Source organism: Sander vitreus, chromosome 23, assembly GCF_031162955.1.
Source record: "Sander vitreus isolate 19-12246 chromosome 23, sanVit1, whole genome shotgun sequence".
Taxonomy (NCBI): Eukaryota; Metazoa; Chordata; class Actinopteri; order Perciformes; family Percidae; genus Sander; species Sander vitreus.
In genome coordinates, this window is record NC_135877.1 from 3,769,437 (window position 1) to 3,789,731 (window position 20,295).

At 41.9% G+C, this 20,295-nt stretch overlaps 1 protein-coding gene across 7 annotated transcripts in view; it reads left to right on the top strand.

Moving 5' to 3' along the window:
* sbf1 (SET binding factor 1) overlaps positions 1 to 20,295 on the top strand; it is an 88,596-nt gene that overhangs the window by 31,292 nt on the left and 37,009 nt on the right. For 3 of the 7 annotated variants that reach the window (XM_078243245.1, XM_078243247.1, XM_078243249.1), the window contains exons 4-11: positions 1,213 to 1,341; positions 2,166 to 2,276; positions 3,981 to 4,058; positions 8,552 to 8,581; positions 10,973 to 11,078; positions 11,635 to 11,767; positions 11,904 to 12,012; positions 14,958 to 15,071. In XM_078243245.1, the coding sequence (XP_078099371.1) occupies positions 1,213 to 1,341; positions 2,166 to 2,276; positions 3,981 to 4,058; positions 8,552 to 8,581; positions 10,973 to 11,078; positions 11,635 to 11,767; positions 11,904 to 12,012; positions 14,958 to 15,071 (810 nt within the window). The remainder of the gene's footprint in view (positions 1 to 1,212; positions 1,342 to 2,165; positions 2,277 to 3,980; positions 4,059 to 8,551; positions 8,582 to 10,972; positions 11,079 to 11,634; positions 11,768 to 11,903; positions 12,013 to 14,957; positions 15,072 to 20,295) is intronic. The other 4 variants (XM_078243250.1, XM_078243251.1, XM_078243246.1 and 1 more) reach the window with 3 other exon arrangements.

Consider the following 20,295-nt stretch of genomic DNA (forward strand, 5'->3'; position numbering starts at 1 on the left):
AAATGGTATGTTTTGAAAACATTTGAATCGTGAAACAAGGCAGGTCTGCTTGGTTCTTTCAGGGAATGATTGTAAATATTTACAAAGAATATGTTTATGGTATTTCCTCTCTAACTGGGACGTTTTGGGAGCTATTGGTGAGATTGCTGTTTACGAAGAACAGACATGGCGATACACTGGTAAGAACTAATTATGTTTAACCATGTATCCAGCTAATTTAAAATTTGCGGGGTGCAAATGTGCAAAACAAGTTCCTTCCTGGGACTGTTTTACAGATCCACCATCTTTGCGTCCGGAGCTTATCGCCGCCCAAGACAGTTGTGATTGGTTTAAAGAAATGCAAACAACCCAGAGCATATTTTTTTCTCCTATCCCGGAGTGTATGTGTGGTGTAACCGGACCTTACTCCACAGCGTTGTGGAGATAGGTCTGGCAATGCAAGACTATTATATTACAGATCCTGCGTGTGAACCAAGGGGGTAAGCTTCTCCTCGGACCGCGAACCTCCTGTGGCGCCATTTTGATGCTAATAAGCCATCACCTCCCGTTAGCATCCCATTGACTGCCATTCATTTTAGCATCACTTTGACAGCAAATAACTTTACATCTGAAGCGTTTAAAGACTCTATTTGTCCATTGTTTATTTCTAAAGAAACACGACAATGTATAAAAGGCTCCATTACCTTGTACCTCACGTTATGGCTCCGTAGCAGACGTTTTTATAAAAATAGGCTAACGATTGTGTCATAACCACGCGACTTACTGTCGCATAGTAGAGGAATTACCGTATAGTACAGGAGAAGCACAGGCAGTTTGGACTTACATTAGCTGTTTAAATTTAATTAATTAACTAGCATTTTAGTTAGCAGTAATTAGCCTGTGTCCATGTTATCTCCTTACATATATCTACACTCTCCGTCTCTGCAAGATTAGGAATGATTGAGATTTCTCTTGGCACAGCTACCAGAAGACTTCCAACTTTCAGACAGGTTGCTCACGTCACATTTACATCGTCTCTCTCAGTTGGAGGCTGCGCAGTAACGCTCAGCGCTCACCAGAAAAGTGCTTCTAATATCCTTCACTGGTCTCAGTCCAGAGCAACGGGGTCTGTTGGTCCATTCTATATACTTGGTGTGAACCAGGTTTTACAGTTTGAAGTGTTTATGTCAGCCTGATGTGACTTCTGTTCTATCTCTGCTTCTCTGTGTTCAGCTGCAGAAGGCTAAGGCCAGCGAGGCGGATGAGGTGGACGAGGGGCTCGCTGTCGTCCAATCAGCTCAGGTTTTCGCCCCCAAGAGCCTGGTGCTGGTGTCCCGACTGGACTACACCGAGGTGTTCAGGGTACGACACACACAACAGCCCCAAATACCCACCCACTTCTATATCCTTTTTTGTTTGTGGGAAATGACACCAACGTGTGATTGGGTTTGTCTGCATTGACCTTCTGGCGACAGATGCCATATTAGCACGACGGCGGCCACCATTTGGGACACACAACGAGGCTAAAACTATCAACTGTAGGGCTGAACGATTTGGGGGAACAAAATCTAATGGCGATTTTTCTGCCGATATTGCGATTACGATTTGATTTGTGTTTTTTTTTTTAGTTTAGTTAAAGTTCAATATTCACTGTGTAACAGATAAAACATGTCATGGAGCATTAGAACATGAGACACCATCAAAACTGCTCTATATTTTTATGGAAGGATGAGAACATGGATATGAATTGCCAGAAATAAGTGTTTTTCTTTTAATTAAAAAAGTTATAGTAACAAAAAAATATCAGTACTCTCCTGTAAAGTGAAATGTCTGATATGACTCAGTTCAATAGCAGCATCTACATGTCGCACCTTCTACCATCACGTTAAATAAAGTCATACAAATTAAAGGACAAATCCACTGAAAATAGGACATTTCGGGAAACAGTCTGTAACATTATTCCAGCATTCATCTTATGAAAAAACAGCAAATATTATTACAAAAAGAGGAATAGAAAAATGTTAGACCAAACATTCATTAACGATTAGCTAACCGCATTCTTTCAAATTGACTTCGACTTGAACACGATTAATCGTTCAGCCCTACTGGACTGTATAAAATATGGACGGGGGCCATGCTTTTGTTAACCTTTAACCTCTGTCTCTCCCCCCCCCTTGATTGAACAGAACTGTCTGGGTCTGATCTACACCGTCCATGTCGACGGCCTGCCTGTCCCCTTGGAAACAGTGATCGGAAACCTCCTCACATGTATCATCCCCATCGCTGGAGGCTCCCAGGTAACTGCTGCCCGTTCATCTCTTTCTAGCACACACACACCTGTACAAGCTACATGGCCCTACAAAGTCACAAGTTCAAGTCATGGTATGATGTCATATAAACCAAATGTGCTGTGAACAGCTGACCAAGGACGATGCTAAGCTGTGACTAGGGCTGGGTACCGAATTCAATACTTTTTAGGCACCGACCGTAGAAGAAATTTCTTGCGACTGTTACAGTTTAGACTGTAGCAGCGACGTTAGTGGTATTAACACTGTCTCCGTCTGTCTATTCGGCAGTATATAAAACTTTAAAACACAATTATTTATTTTTTTTACTTATTAGAGGCGCAGAACGCCACAAAAAAGACGCAAAAAAAGAAACGTAAATGACAAAGATTAAAGATGAACCGCTAACCAGGTCTACGCTCATTAATTAGAATGGTTTGTTTTTCCCCCACGGCAGAAACGGAAATGATGTTTTAGTGGGCGTTCCAAGTAATGGCGACCAAGTCTATTGAAGTCACCGGTATTGGACATTTTTTAACGATACCCAGCCCTAGCTGTGACAGAATTCAGTCTCATTTCTCATGCTGTTCCAACTCTTTGGCTTTGCTGGGTGGTATACTGTACACTCCTTAATGTTGCCCCATGCCTTGCTCAGCCGTACAGCTTCTTGAGGCAGTAAGCAGTGTAGAGAAGTAGAGCTTGGCGCAGCCTGCTAGTATAGCAACTTGTTTTTAGCATGGACTGCTGGCTGCTAAACCTTCACCTGTGTCAGCTCGGTACAGCAGAAAAGTATTAGCTGTGGCTATAGAGGTTTGGACCCTGTATTCCTTCAAATGTGTACAGTATGTATGCCTGTAGAAAGACTATGAATATGCACGTGCCTGTAATGTGCCTGCACATTTCTTACTTGGATTACTATAAACAGAGTCATGAGGTTAAAAATGACACTAATCTCCTTCATACAGCTAGTTTTACAGCCAATCTCTCGTCCTGTAAACACACTTTAATGTAGACATTTCAGCATTATTTCACTTCATTTTTGTAGTCTTGGGTGTACTGGAAGACATTTGTCACCTTTTTTTTCCTTTATGCTTTTCCCCTTGAGTTGAGGTCTGTTGTATAAGCCTAAGGGTTCTTGACCTGTTCTGACACATTTGTTATTTTTTTCATTATCTGGATTTTATGCAGTCTTATGTATGATAAAACTAAATAATACTGGGAGACATTGATTTCAAAGCGAAACACATAGTCCTTTGTGGACAGTATTTAACAGATTTAGACCGATTCACCACACTTTGCAGGCCATATTGGCCATTGAAGAAAACAACAATCCTTCAATTCAGAACCAGATCAACTTTTATCATATCTGCGATACCTCAGATATGATAAAACACAATACTTTTGTGTTTTTGTAAACACTTTTCTTGTCATATTCTTTTCTTTTTTATTATTTCTCATTCCCCTTTACTCAATTCTTTTTTCTCTCATACATTTTGTAAAAAAACATGTTCTATTTTTTTAATCTCACTTCCAGTGAGTGACTTGTTTTTGAATCAGCATTTAAACATCCCAATTACCCATGTTCGTGCCCATGGTGCACATACAGTACGAAGTATCCATTTTCTCTAAATGCACATCTGCTGTGGTTTCCAGCTGTTCTAACCCATGTGTGTCTTTGTGTGCACCCTACTGTACACTGGTTCCTCTGTGTTACAGATAGATGAGTCCCCAGTTTGTAGTTTAGACACGTTTCCTCAGGCCCTGGCCTGTGACTGGCTGCTGGCCTGTCTCCAGGTAACTTTACTGTTCTGCAAGCTTCACCAATCAACAGCCAGCTCAATGTTAATGATTCTGTTAATCCAACAGACCCGAGTTGGTTTCTTTTCTTTAAGGAATGTGCAGTCTTTACAATCATGCGTGATTGATGGCGCTTCGGCTATTTTTGACCTGCTTTGTTGTGTGTTTTGTCATCAAAACAGGATCATAGTAATCATTTCAAGCATTTAATTTAATTTTTTTCATCTCTCGTATTTGTCTTGAACCAGATTTATTTGTGTGCAAAATCTTAGAACACTGACCACGCTTACATGCACACTATTTTCCACTATTAATCCGAATATGACAATATTTCTAATTTAATACGGGTCATGTAAACAGCATACTTGTTTGGATATTCAGAATTAGGCTTAATTCCGAATATAACATTTTCTGATTAAGACATGTGGGATATGCCAATATTATTTAGGTTTGAGGAGCATTCTTTAGACATGTATACAGCCCATTCAGAATATGCGTCTCAATTAGAATTTTTATCGCACACGGCCTCTTTCCTGTTTATGGTCAGCTCTGTGCGTTGTACACAAACCAACTAACAGTTTTCAAGGCTGGGGTTTTCCCACTCTCTAAAACACACACACACACACACACACACACACACCCCCACCCACCCACAAACACACACACACACACACACACCCAAACACCCACCCAAACACCCACCCACCCACACACACACACACACACACACACACACACACACACACACACAAGTTGCTGGGCAACTATATAGGACAGCAGATGGCTTCGTAGCGGGCAGCATAGCATCTGAATGAGAGAATCAGCTCTTATCAGCATTAACACACATACAGACCCAAACAGTAGAGGATAATGCGCGGCTCACCTTACACACTGACACACATCTGAAAACACAAACAAGCGCACAGGCAATCTCATTCAAATCCCATATATATATATATATATATATATATATATATATATATATATATATATATATATATATCTCCTTGAGGCCCTTAGAAATACATTTGTACTGCTTCTATCTCTCCAAGCTTAAACAGTCATGTTCCTCAGACTCAAGAGGACGACAGGCCACTTAGAAAAGAATAACACACAAACACACACGTACACACAGGCTCACTAAATGTCTGTCATTACCACAGAGTCTGTTCATGTCAACTTCTCCCACACACACACACACACTCACTCACTCACTCACTCACTCACTCACTCACTCACTCACTCACTCACTCACTCTCACTCTCACACACACACACACACACACACACACACACACACACACTCTCACTCACTCACACACAAACAACACACATGGTGGATGCAGGAAAAAAAGGAGATGAGACGACAGGATGACCTAAATTGACATTGACAACCGAATAATCCAGCAACATGACACTGAAATCATCTCTGCCGTTAGACATGTTGTCGTGGCAACACTGTCACACCAAACCGCTTTTGACACAGACAATCCTCCAAACCTTCTGCAAAGCCTACACTCTCTTCCAAGTTACACATTGTTCAAAATCATCATCGATTATTTATATTTATTTATATATAAAAATAAATCCAGCAACCTCAACGTCTTACAAGTCAAAGTTTTACAGTTAAAATTTATATTTGAACAGGTTTGGAAAAAGTTTTGAATTTCTAGAAGAAGATATTGTAATCTCAATTGATAGTTTGCTAAACCCTGCCCCCAAACAGTGATTGTCTAATCACAGTTTAGCAACCGCAACTAGGGAAGGCAGGTCCATCGAGCTGTGTACATGGGACTGTAGTAAGAGCGATACTCTGTGTGTAACAAGTTTGGATGATTGTTTCTTTCTGTACTCTCTCCAAACCTAAAACTATAAGCTATATAGGCTGTGTATCTTACTACCTACAGCTAGAGCTGCAAAGATTAATCGATTGTCTAAACTATGAAATTAATCCCCAACTATTTTTTTTCTTAAGTGTCTTTTTATTGAGCAGTTATATTTCACATACATTACATTTTTACATTCAGAGCTCTTTTTCATAGATTTGCGTCATCTTGAGCTTCTGGAAACACCGATTGACATTTTTCACCATTTTCTGACATTTTATAGACCAAACAACTAATCCATTAATAAAGAAAATAATCAACAGATTAATCAGCAGTGAAAATAATCGTTAGTTGCAGCCCTAATCTCAGAACGCCAAGTATCTTTTTCTTCTACATCACAGTGTTTGCTTCTCATCCTTAAAGCCTTTTTTTCCTGTAACATGAAAACGTAGCATTGTTGGAGAATGCAAAGCTTGACCAGCGTAAAAACAGTAACTAAGGAGACAGGACTTAGTGAATGGTCAGTTTGGCAAAATGTTGAACAGGCGGCTAAACGTTTGAGCTACATTGCCATAGCGTTAGTAATGGCTGTGACAGTTCCAGTGCTGCTGTGCAGCTTGTAAAATAACCACAAGTTTTTATTTTTATTTTTTTAACAAGTGTATGATTTAGACAGGTTGACCAGCAGGACGTTGCAACACAGTCATTTATCTGAGAAGTTTACACAACCCTAATGTGAAGTGAACTTCTGGCTGTTAGCCTGATGTGAGAAATGGTGAATAACAAAGGGAGAGCAGCAGGGTGGCCTTTACACAGAAGTGACAAACCACTGAGTTCTTATGCATCCTTTCCTTATCAAGTCCTCTTAATCAACACAGTGAATCCCCGCAATCTGTACAGTACACAGCCCTGACCTATGGCCTTTGTGCAAGTATGTGTGTGTGGTAGTTCCAGACTTCCCCATGGTGTATGGGGTGACTTGTATTTACAATGGAAGAAAGTCAAGTGCTCATCGTACCATCCATCAGTGACCGAGCTGTTCCAGGAATCTGTGTAAATCTGTCTCTGACATGGCTTCATGTGACAGAGGGAATTCCGATCCCAGTTTCTGGACTTAGTCTGTCTCACTGCCAAGTGCTCTGACTGACAGGATTTAATTTCGGAATAACACATTAGACCTTTAAGGCATAACTGACAGAAACCCCACTTCAAAAAGTTGAACAAGCTGTTTAGCTTAAGGTCATGGCCACTTTCTGTTGGTTGTCACGTGGCCTGTGGACTTCAGTTGTTCCCTTTACCTCTTATCATTGCAGTTTGATTGACTGATCTCGGTGCAGGAAGTGGGCTTCCAGTATCAGTTTTAGGACAGATACTTTCAGTTTTTGAATAAGAATACCTCGGCTTTAGAAATTCCCGCATCACATCAGTGTTACTTTTACAGTGTAATTTCAAAACCATGTAAGGATTATAGACTGTAAAAAGAATGCACGTAGCATCCGTGACGTCACCCATTGGTTTGTGGACTGCCGTTTGAAAGCCTTGAGCTTGGCAATATTGCCGTCGCCATCTTGGTTTTTTGAAACCCGACGTGACAATTTGTGACGAGAGGGTGGAGCTTGGGTGACGCAGCCAAGCCATTGTTGTTTATGGTTCCCATGGTGCTGCACTAAGCTAAACGCCTAAGGGGGAAAGTTTAAGCATCCCCTGCTTTATCATCTATTTTAAAATAAATGGGACCATCATTTACAATATGAACATCATGCTCTATTGAAGAAGACTTGAAACTAGCGATTGAGGCCATACATTCATTATGAAAATATTTATTGAGGTAATAAATCAAGTGAGAAGTAGGGATTGTTCCCCATAGACTTCTATAGAAACAGACTTCTTTTTGCACTCGCCCCCTGCTGGAAATTAGACAGAATGCATGTTTAAGGCACATCTGCATTGGCTTCACTTTTCAGACCTGGAAGCTTTGTCCATTATTTTTACAGTGTGTGGTAAGGATGGAGGAGTTCATATAGCTTCTGATAAAAAAAAATGTCCTTCGGGATGAATAAAGTATCTATCTATCTATCTGATAGAATCAGGTCTCTCACAAGACAAAAGCAGACATTGTGCTCAATGAGGCGCCTCCTCTGTGCCATCATAGTGTGTGTGTGTGTGTGTGTGTGTGTGTGTGTGTGTGTGTGTGTGTGTGTGTGTGACACCAATAAACGGCACTAGTAATGTCCATACCCCTCTATTACTGTTATATCATGTCATTCATTTATCCATATTTGTACTGTTGTTGCTCGCTATGTGTGCATTTGGAGTTTTGAGTAGAATGAAGTGACGACTCATCTGTTCCTGTTTTTGTGCTGCCAGATGCATATAGCTATGATGCATGTGTGTGTCTCTCATGTCTAATGTTACAATCATACTTTTTTTTTTCCACAGCAGTCATCTTGCAGTTCATGTTCACAATATTATTGTTTATGCAGCTTACTTGTTTTGCCATGCTGAGACATTACTGTCATATTGTTATTTAGTTTGGGCATTCTGTGCCCTCACTCCTGTTGTTTCTAACCTGTGTCTTATCCTGCGGTGTGTGTGGGTGTGTGTGTGTGTGTGTGTGTGTGTGTGGGTGTGGGTGTGTCTCTTTCTCTGCTGGGTGCTTGTGTAGCCGGGCCAGGAGGAGAGAGAGGAGAGTTTGGTACGCCGGCCTGCCTTTTATTCTCCTCTCGCCACCAATCAGCTCTGAGCTTTCTCAGCTTCCTTTTCTCCACCCATTCCCTTTAGCCTATCCGTGCACACCTCCTGTGGCAGGAGAACCAATCAGAATGCTTCAATGCAGACTCAATATGTGACCAACAACTGATCATTCATTTCATATTCGGTGCACATCTGATACAAGCCTCTCAACTTTTCTCATATAATAAATAAATATATAAATAAGGGGTGTCCCATGGACCTGCAGTTGTTTTTCATAACATTATGTCCCTCTAGTAACATTAATACACATTTATTAAATGGTTTATAACACATTATAATGCAGTTGCATGCAGCTATAAGGACATTTTACGTGCAAAAATACATACAGTATTTGTCAGCAATAAGTTCTCCTATGAACACATACATCTGTGATTTAATACATAGTCATTCACTATCTGCTAACACAGCAGCCTCCACATCTGGGTGTTTACAGGAGGAGTTCCCTTTCAGACGATTCACTCGGTACAATACATATAGAATGGGATATCACGCCCCCGCCTGGCCTGACTGAAGACCCCTCTGTTCACACCTATAAGGCAGATGATCTGTGGTGACGTATGTTGGGCCCCGCCTGCACATATAAACACCATCACCACAGTCATCCTTCAGTTCTCACGCTCTTCACCTCGCTAAGAACACCTCTGCCGGTTCAGGCTAGCTAGCTAGCTACTGCTAGTTAGCTCTGTTTCTTTAGTAGGCGACTGCCAGCTTGAAGTTAGCTTAACTGCCCATGTTGGTGTTAGCCACCGACTACCCGCGGAGTGTAGGAGTATTTTATCCACGGGCTCTGTGTCTCGGTGCCTAAACAGGTAAAGAAGAGTTATAGTTGTTGACAAATACATGAATGAACTCTCACACCTGCTTATAACTACAATATAGTGTGTTATACGCAGACCTTCAGCCTATCAGAACAGAGTATCCTCAACGGCGACGCAAATAACATTAGCATATCGGCCCCTTATTATGACCTTTCCAACAGGTGAATCGAACACACCTGATGATCAGGTGTTGGATCACAGTATTGAATCGCTAACAGCTCGCCTGTGGTCGCTGATGCTATCGCTATTGCTGCTGCTGCTGTAGAGAGCATGAAATAACGCTGCACTTTCCCCTCCCCGCTACACACAGCCATACTGACTGGGTGCATTTCAACCACTTGAGAAGAAGTTCTATTTCAGAAACTAATTGCAGATTAAACTGACTTTAAGCCCCTCTGACAATATTAAAATACACCTTGGATGTCTACTGTTGCTCAAAATAGTCCAGGTGCTTTCATGTAATTTTGTTTTCTATATGCAGTAGGTCAGGGAATCTGTGATTATCTGCGAAATATATCTTTTTTTTTATTATTATTATTATTATTTTGCCCATAATTGTGCCATCCAAATTGACATATGCAGGTTTTTTTTAAGCATAGCCTTACATTTGATTTGTACTAATTTTAAGCAAAATAAATAAGTCTCACGTTTCATGTATTTTAGAAATCATGTCCCCAAGGTATACTGTGTCATTCGTCTTGTGCTGCGATGCTTAGTTGTACTGTGTTATTGTGCTCATACTGTATTGATTTCTATTTTTCTAAATCAACCCCATTTCCACTCCTGGTTACGCTTGTTATCCAAACCACACACAAGTCGATATTTATTGGCTTTGCATTCTGTCTGGAGCAAAGTAGATTTCCACTTTTACCAAAGTTAATGTGGTTTTCTGTAATGGAGGACATAGTTATTAGACATATTGTAGTGCCAATCAGAGATCCTGAATGTCATCCCTGTAATAAGCAGTATCTGAGCTGTTGTAAGCTCTTTAAGAAAGGCATTTAGTTTCAACCTTTTTACGGATCAGAGAAGTGTTTCTACACTGTGTCGATGCTTCACGGTCCATAAATGAATCATCCATACAGATTCACTCTGATCAACCTTTTTCCACCTGTGCTCACTATAGACTGCAGTGGAAACTTTCCCTGGGGCAGTACACCTGCCGCGTGGCCGGGATTTCTCTCTCTCTCCCATAATAGCTTGTCGATACGGTGTTTTGCAGTAAGGTCGTTGGCATGGAGTCCTGCCCAGCTCCATTCATGTCCCGATCGGCTGGAATGGCTTGTCTTTAATTTGTGATGTACCTGCTAAGCTTCTGGGATTCTCAATCTCTCTGTTGCTGACTCCCGCTGCTCAATGGACACGCACCGCTGTGATTAAACCACCCTGCCAAACCCTGACTCTCTGAGAAGCACCATTCGTTCTTAGTTGGGTTTTTTTTTCCCTCACCTCACCTTTTCAATCCTTCTGGTCACTCTTTCTCTCTCCCCCCCTCTCTCTCTCTCCACCTATAGAGGACTATAACGTTAGGTGCTGGCGACCGGCAAGTTATCCAGACTCCCATCGATGACGCGCTTCCTGTCAGTGGCAGCACCGTGGCCCAGCTCTTCAGACAGCTCGGTACGGTTAATTAAAATACGGGGTTTAATTCTACACCTGTCCTTCCCCCCCAGCTGTTAACTTAGTGAATCTAGCTCACTAACTTGCACATCTTCCGTTAGTAGGGATGTCACGATACCAAAAATCTAGTTGCTGGTACCGATACCACCAAAGTTGATACTACGGTGTGTAAAAAAAAAAAACCCCACAAACAATAATACTTCAACATTAATTCCTTTAATTAAACATTTTGGGTGTGGTGGGGAAAGTCTCGTGTCACTCTTTTTTCAGTGTCAAGGAGACAGTGATTTACATGTAATCTGAAGAAAACGTTTTCTGTGCTGGTGGTCGGCGTTCTTCTTCTTCTCCAGCAATACGCGGCAGACTAGAACACTTGTAGGCGTATATACTGCCCCCGTCAGGTGCGGAAGGATTGCATCCCCCGGTAGGGTTAAAATATAGTACTAAGTACCGGGTCTTGTGACATCCCTAACCGGTAGAACCTATGATTGTGAATTTGGTTTTCTGTCCTGGACTTCCTGTGATGCCTCCGTGTCTGTGCTCTCTTCGCCCTCAGGGATAGTCAACGTGTTGTATCTGTTCTGTGCCGCACTGACGGAACATAAGATCCTGTTCCTGTCCAGCAGCTACCAGAGACTGACCGATGCCTGCCGAGGATTGCTGGCCATCATGTTCCCCCTCAAATACAGGTGTGATTCCACTCCTCAGTCTCTCCACACTGCATCTTTAGATCTTTCTTTCAGGACACATCTGGTCTGATATCTAATGGGTAAAGCACAGTCTAGTTGACAGCAGATGTGCTAAATCTCTTTTTTTTCGTTTCAGCTTCACCTACGTTCCCATCCTGCCGGGAAAACTGCTGGAGGTCCTGAGCACCCCCACTCCCTTCATCATCGGTGTCAACTCATTCTTTCGCTCGGAGACACAAGAATTGGTGGGTTCTCATCACTACAATATTATAGACCAATGTAACAGTGCTACTGTATATCTGGATAAGACCAAGTAAACTCCGTTGGTCATATGTGGAGAAATTCATCACATAGAGACAGTCACATGTTCACACATCCAGATAAAAAGAACCAGGGAGTCTTTGACTCTCAACAACAGTTCCCGCTCTGCTTTTACACACTAGATTTATTTGTTAGATTGAGAAGTATTCTGTTAAAATTCAAAGAGGTCCAGTTTCTAATATTTCCTCTCAGCAAAGGTCCGAACCACATAATGTCTACATTGCAATCTACCCCTACGTATGTCAAATAAATATAAATAAATAGTATATTTCATTTCAACAATATTTATTTTCAATTTTCAAAGTAGCATACTTTTAACATATAGACTTTTATGGAAAACTAAAAACCATGTTTGACATAAATCAAATGAGTTAACTTGAGGCCTACATTTCAAGTGAAAGACAACAAGACAGACTCTTCTGAATAAAATAAAAAAAAGTGTCTCTTTTAGAAAAAGTGCTAGCTTTGAGCAGTCCCCTTTTCTCTTCATTGTGTTACATTTCCTTTTACTTCCTTTCCTAGAGAGAGACATGGGCCCGTGGCTGCCCTGCCAGTAGTTTGAATCTTGGCTCAAATGGAGTTAGTTCCATTCCCATGCACACGTCTGTGCTCACCGGTGAGCCTGGATACTAACCTGGTACTTATAGTGTGTTCCATTTCCCTGGGAACTGTGAAGCCCGAGCTGGGAATGACGTCACACCTGAGTTGAATGCGTTCCATTTACAAGTCAGATTTTTTTAATTGTGGTGTAAGTTCTAGCCAGGTTAGCCATTGTTAGCAATACCAGAAGAAAACAACGCATTACCGCCGTTTTGTTGTGCATGTCCAACATGTCCACAGATAGAAGTTGGACAGGGGACTGTGTGTACGACTGATTTAGTGGGACACAAATAAGACAGAAGTGGTAATAACTGCATGTTACTGCACGGGGCAGCCATGTTGGATTTTGTTGTTTTCCTAAACCCAGCCGTCCGTTGTTGTCTCGCCTCCCCCAGAGACTGGGGCTCGTTTCCCGCGAGTCACGTTTGCTTTCCCGTTCTTCTTTTCCTTAACCCAACCGAGCATGAGGGTCGTGGAGCATGTTAACCCAGGCTTAGAGCCACTTACTGGGGCTTGGAGGTGAGGACCCTGGAGGTCAAAGCCCAGCCATTGAGGCTCTAACTGGGGCTTGGGAGGGAGCATGTTAACCCAGGCTTAGAGCCACTTACTGGGGCGAGTCACGTTTGCTTTTGCCCTTTATTAGGTAGAGACAGAGGATAGACATGAAAGGGGGAGAGAGATGGGGGAGAGAGATGGGGGATGACACGCAGCAAAGGGCAGCAGGTCGGATTTGATACCCGCGCCACTGCAGGACTCAGCCCATGGACTGAGTTTTGATTACAATGGAGAAAATGTTCATGTAAACTCTCACTGACCCATTAAGCAATGGTTCACCTGTCTTTTAATAAACTGCCCATCTGGCTATTTGCTACCTGCCGCCCTTTGTAGATTTTAATATAAAACTATTTACAGACCTTGCCAAGATAAATTATACCAATATACGTAGCAATAGTTACTGTCTAGATCCCATGATCAAGGGCAATACTTGGCGGTTGTCTTATTAAAGCTTGATGAGAGTGTAATGAACCCATACAGTACTGCGTGCCGCCCTGATGGAGCCGTTGTCTGACATCACAACCAGACACTGTGATGTACAGTAGCCACATGGCCATTATCGGTGTACAGGTCAGAGGTTATTGTTTGGGCAGCCTTTCCTGCCGCCTGCACTGAAATGGGACTGTGTTTGTGTTGTTTGACGGCTAGCGTCCTGTAATGAGCAGCTGCCGACAGTGACCACTTTGTCTGTCTTAGGGATCAAGCGATACTGGTTCTTCAAGGCCAGTACCTATTGTTAGTAGTTAATGGAACCATTATGCATTTACAGTGAAAAGGAAAATCTTTAAGTTTACAAACTCCAACACAAAACTTTGTTTAAATGCTTTGAGCAATTATTTAATAAATGAGAAACTTTGAACATAATACCCAGTAGAAGAGAGTCAGATAGTGTTGTGGCGGGACATTAAGTCAGACTCAGGGGGGAGAGAAACCGGAGCAGAGGGACAGAGCTGTAGCCGAGCCAAAGTAGAACGCTTTTTAATTCATTAACTTTTATCGGTTATCAGGCAAATAAAACGCAGATCATATGCAAACTGCCAAAAAAACAGCCCGATAATCCATTGATCCCTAGTCTTTCTCTGCGGTAGCGTCAGTTGCTTGTGTATCTACGGCTGTAACAATTATTACAAAATTGTCTAATTGTCAATTTTTTGTTGCATAATCGCGGATCCTTTGTTTAACTGCAATTAATTGATAACATTATTTAAGGCGTATGTATGACTGGTAATTGTGGATTTTGTTTAGATATACCAAATTGTAATTATATAAGTGATTATTGGTCAGACTATTTGTTTTTTGTTACTAATTGTAACTAATTGTTAGTTGTTGGCACTTGGCCCTGTACATGTTCATGAGAACAAAAATGACAAGGGGGGGGGGGGATACAGTTAGAAAATATGTTTTATGAAAATAAGGAGGCATTGTTTACATTATAGGCTGTGTGTTATTACATCATCTGGGTCACATGACAGTGATATAACCGAAAGATGTATCCTGGGATTCATTCAAAACTTTCACTTGTTTAAAAAAAGTAATACCTTAATAAATCTTTTTCAATTTGATTGAAAGAGACAACTCTATTGTTAATCGCAATTATTTCTGAGACAATCAATTGTTCAATAAAATTGTTACAGCTCCATGTGTAACAATCTCGGAGGCAGAGATAAAAAAAATAGTATTGTGTGTGTGTGTGTGTGTGTGTGTGTGTTTTCAGTTGGATGTGATCATCGCTGACCTGGACGGCGGCACGGTGACCATCCCCGAGTGTGTCCACATCTCCCTGCTGCCTGAGCCGCTCCTCCAGCAGACCCAGACTGTGCTCTCCATGGTAAGGGCCGCAGCCTTAACTCTGAACACACCCACAACACACCCATAACACACACACACACACACACACACACACACACACACACACACACACACACACACACACACACACACACACACACACACACACACACACACACACACACACACACACACACACACAGACACACACACACTACCAGTGAGTACTGGGAAGTGTCATTAACATCCAGTGGGTGGTTTCTACCAAGCAATAAAATTCCCCGGTGGTGCTTTATGGGTTGAGATGCCAGGAAGCTTTAAAGGATTTTCCTCCCTTTTTCTTTGCATAACTTTTTTCAGGTTGAATTTTGGTTTTGGTGTTGATCATCTTTGAAACTTTTTTTTTCTTGCTTGTTTTGCATGTTTTAAGTGGTGGATTTTATTTTTGTTTAAGTTAAACACCCACAAAACTAAGAGGGCGCTCAGAGAGTGCAGAACTTGGCCAAGGCGTGTCATATCTCACAATGTTAATGCAGTGTGAATTTTCCCAGTCTGGAACTCATTTTTTAGATTGTACCGACACTACATGGATGCAGCACAAACGCCTTATCTCACAGTGTTAACGAACGTGCAAAATAAAACATTGTCCGCTCAGTGACTGGGTTTCGCTCCAAAATGTAATGTTTTTTTTCTTGGCTGATGCTACACCCTTCAACTCCGACCTGCGGCCCTTTGCTGCATGTCATTCTCTCTCTCTCTCCCCTTTCATGTCTTCAGCTGTCCTATAAACATAAAAAATAAAGGCCTAAAATAGTAATCTTTAAATAAAAAATAAAAAAGCAGTCTAAAAAACAAAACACACATAGAGTTCAACATTACAGTGGCTTCAGAAAGTATTCAGAAACCTTCACTTTTTGCACAATTCAGTACTTTGGCAGCAGTTACAGCTCCGAGTCTTCTTTGGTAAGTCTCTACAAACTTTGCACACCTGGATTTGGGACGTTTATCCCATTCTTAAAGTGACATCGAAATAGAGTGTGCAAAAAGTGAAGGGGTCTGAATACTTTTCTGAAGCCGCTGCATATCGTATAGAAGTCCAGGAATCATTCAGTAAGCATGACATGTTGCCTTCTCTTAAGTTTATTCCCAGACATTTATGAGTACATTCTTTAAATTAGGAGATGCAGACATTCACAAAACTGTTGTACGTTGAAGCATTTCAGTTAATTGTACAAACGGAACAGTTTAGTCGTCTGTGTTTTTATTAGCGCTCTAGTTGAAGCTTGGTGCCGATGCGGTTTTAACCATATCACCCTCACCTCGACATCGATACCAAATACGATATTGTAGTGTTGACTACTGGTGCTTTCACAAAATATTTACACAATGAGATTTTAGATAAATAATCATCAGTAATGTTGATATAATGACTAAGTGGGTAAAGGCAAATAATAGAACAGTTACAACAGTCTGGTAAGTTCAGAAAATGACGTCACTTTACTGTAATGCAGCCTTTAAAACCAGGAAAAGACAACACTTATGCCATATTACGATATCCACAATCTAATCTAATATACTATCGATATATTGCCCAGCTCTACTCACACACACACACACACACACACACACACACACACATAGTAAAGAATGTTCCATCTATTGTGTTCATATTAAACACTTCAAAAACTGCCAGCTCATGCTGTATCAAGCACTTTACAGCTTCTGGTAATCCAGTGCCAGCCCATTTTGAGAAATGCTTTTTATCTGTTTAGGTATGTAAACAAATGCTCTTCCTGCTTCCTTATTTTCTTATTGATATCTGCAGAATGCCTTTGTTGCTACTGTTTACTGTGTTTGTGGGAATTTGGATCACATTGGAGCTGTTGACAGCTGGAAGAATGGGTTGGTTAATACAAGATATTGTTTTCCTGGCTTTTCTGGACTTTGATTAAATGGCTCTGATACACTTTGGACAGATGCTCAGTTTTTAGGTTCAGGTTACTTTATTAGGTGGGTAGATTTGTTTTGCAGCAAAAATATGACATCCGTTATAACACACAACTATGAAAACGTTTTTCTTTAAAACTATTTACAATCTGATACAAATACTTAAGGTTTCATCAGTCAGGCCATACGAGAGAAAGATAAAGATAAATAGGTGAAATAAAGTCATTCAAATAACTATTCTCTTGTATAAAATCAAGATAAAAGCAGGTTTAAAAACAGACTAAATAATGCTCCTATCATATTTGTACAAATATGGCTGCAGCTTGTTCAGCTCAGTGATAGCAGCAGGAACAAAGCTATTTGTGTACCGCTTTGTTCTGCACCTTGGGACTGAAAACCTCCGGTCGAAAGGGAAGAAGCTTAAAATCACTGTGCAAAGGGTGGGAGCCATCATTTAAAATAGAGGTAGCTATCCTCTGTTACTGTCTGGTATACAGGGACGCTGGGGAAAGCTGTGGCTCCCCAGTCATCCGACCGGACCATTTAACTGTCTGCTTTAAGGATTTCCTCTCCTTTAAGGATGCGTGACCGAACCGTGACACCAAGGAAAGGTTTCCATGCTATCATGCTGCTCTGCTAGCTCACGTGCTACAGAGTCATCAACACTTTGCTGCACAAACTACTCATTATGACTCTGCTTGTTTTACAGAATTATACAACGCTCATAAAAATGATTCACTCCTCAATTTATGATTTTATTGAATAACGGGATGTAATTTGGATTTTATGACAATGATTGAAAGAAAACAAAACAAGGAGTCTACAGCCATGCTCGCAGCTCGTGTGTCCTTTGTCAGCGTCATTTCCACGCCTCCCATTCATTTCTATGGAAGCAGCTGTGCAATGCATTCTGGATGTGTCGTGGAGACTTTGGAGAAGCGGGGCGTCGAGTCGCCCACTCCTCATTTGCATAAAGTCAAATCCAGCCAACTTTATGCAACCTCTCAAAAGCTGACGGAAATCTTTTAAACTGACCGTTTGACCGTTGATCTGAACTAAAAACTGCATGGCCTATTTCTTGCTTAAAATGTTTTCAGAAACATGTTCCGGTGAACTTTTTTTTGTAAAATAAGAGATTGTATTCCAAACGAGCCGCCATTATGGTCGGTTTTGAAATCCAGGAGGAGCCAGCCCCACGTGAAGCGCTCGTCCAATCAGGTGCATCCATCGCCGTAGGAGGGTGTAGACCAGGGGTGTCAAACATACAGCCTGTGGGCCAGAACGGCCCACCAAAGGGTCCAATCAGGCCCACTGGATGACTTTGCAAAGTGTAAAAATTGCAGAGAAGAAATTAATTCCAATTCCAAATGTACCACTTTAATCTCAGAGAATATCCGAGTTCTTCTTCCGTAAATGTACGATTTTAGTCTTAGAAATTCTGATATATTTTTCTTTTCTTTTTTTAAAGATAATTTTTTTGGGCTTTTCCGCCTTTAATGTACAGGACAGCTAGGTGAGAAAGGAGAGAGAGAGGGGGAAGACATGCAGGAAATCGTCACAGGTCGGACTCAAACCCTGGACCTCTGCGTGGAGGCATAAACCTCCATGTATATGTGCACCTTCTCTACCCACTGAACCAACCTGGCCACAGAGTTTTTTCTCTGAATATTTCCCCTCTCTCCCGGGTCCGTAACATTATTATTTTTCCTACAATGGCCTTAGAACGCCGTTGTGACGAAAAGAGAGCTGAGCCAGAAGGCAAAGCTCTCAATCTACCGGTCAGTTTTTGTTCCTACCCTCACCTATGGTCATGAAGGCTGGGTCATGACCGAAAGAACAAGATCCAGGGTACAAGCGGCCGAAATGGGTTTCCTCAGGAGGGTAGCTGGCGTCTCCCTTAGAGATAGGGTGAGAAGCTCAGTTATCCGTGAGGAGCTCTGAGTAGAGCCGCTGCTCCTTCGCGTCGAAAGGAGCCAGTTGAGGTGGTTCGGGCATCTGGTAAGGATGCCCCCTGGGCGCCTCCCTAGGGAGGTGTTCCAGGTACGTCCAGCTGGGAGGAGGCCTCGGGGGAGACCCAGGACTAGGTGGAGGGATTATATCTCTAACCTGGCCTGGGAACGCCTCGGGATCCCCCAGTCGGAGCTGGTTAATGTGGCTCGGGAAAGGGAAGTTTGGGGTCCCCTGCTGGAGCTGCTACCCCCGCGACCCGACCCCGGATAAGCGGACGAAGATGGATGGGCCTTAGAACGCTGTCGGAGCAGAAGCAACTTGCGTTTGCCAACATCAAGCTGACAAGAAACTCTGTGGCAGATACAGTCTCTGATCTTTCTGGAGTGGTTCACTGGTCTGGCCCACTTGGGATCAGATTAGGGGGATGTGGCCCATGAACTAAAATGAGTTTAACACCCCTGCTACTGTTTTCTTTCCTTGTCAGTGAAGAGAAACTGGCGGCAAGCCGACTAGCGTGCAATGCTGGGAAGCGGGCGATCCCTTCCGTGAAAACAACGCGTATATGGACATGTTCTATGAGGCTGAACTTGAGCTAAACGCTCACATCAGCATGTCAGCACCCAATAGAGATAGTTCAGTCCGGACCAAAGTGGTGGACCGACAGACTGACATTGCCATCCACAGAGACATGTCGCCTCTTTAATGTCCAGGCGAAAGCAAATCTTCACAGATGAATATAAAAATACGAAGAACACAGACTGCAGGGCAGAGAACGTTCACTTTTGGAACGTCAATGTTCTGGAAATGTGTTGTTCACTTCCTGTCTCCGTGCAACTTGCAACTTTGAGGGACGTTTGCAAAGAAAAATGAAGAAATTGCGGTGTCCATATCGTGCAAGGCTGAAACCACATGCATACTAAGACTCGAGCTGTACGGCTGCCTCTAATAAATGTTGTCCTGAGTGGGGGGTAAATACTTTTTCAATCAGTTATTTAATCTATGATATTTAGAGATATTTGTCAAAGTATTTTAGTCTTTGTCTGTTCATCGGTGTAAAAGATTCAGAAACTCGATATTTTAAGAGTGAAACTATTTATCGTAAAACCTGCTCAAATCAATTCAGGACAATCATTGTGGATCCATCTCTATATGGAGTTGGATAGCTTCTAGTTATCTTCTCTATAGCACTGGGTCAGTTCCCGGTTGTGGGAAAATCCTTCTAATGTGTGCTGTGATGCCAAATCATCCCTCCCTGGATAGTCTGGTTTGTTTGCTGTAGCTGTGATTGCAGTCCTGTTTAAAACATGAGGATTGACTTTATTTGATTATTGTCTCCTACTGATGAGTTTCTGGTAAAAGATTGGCAC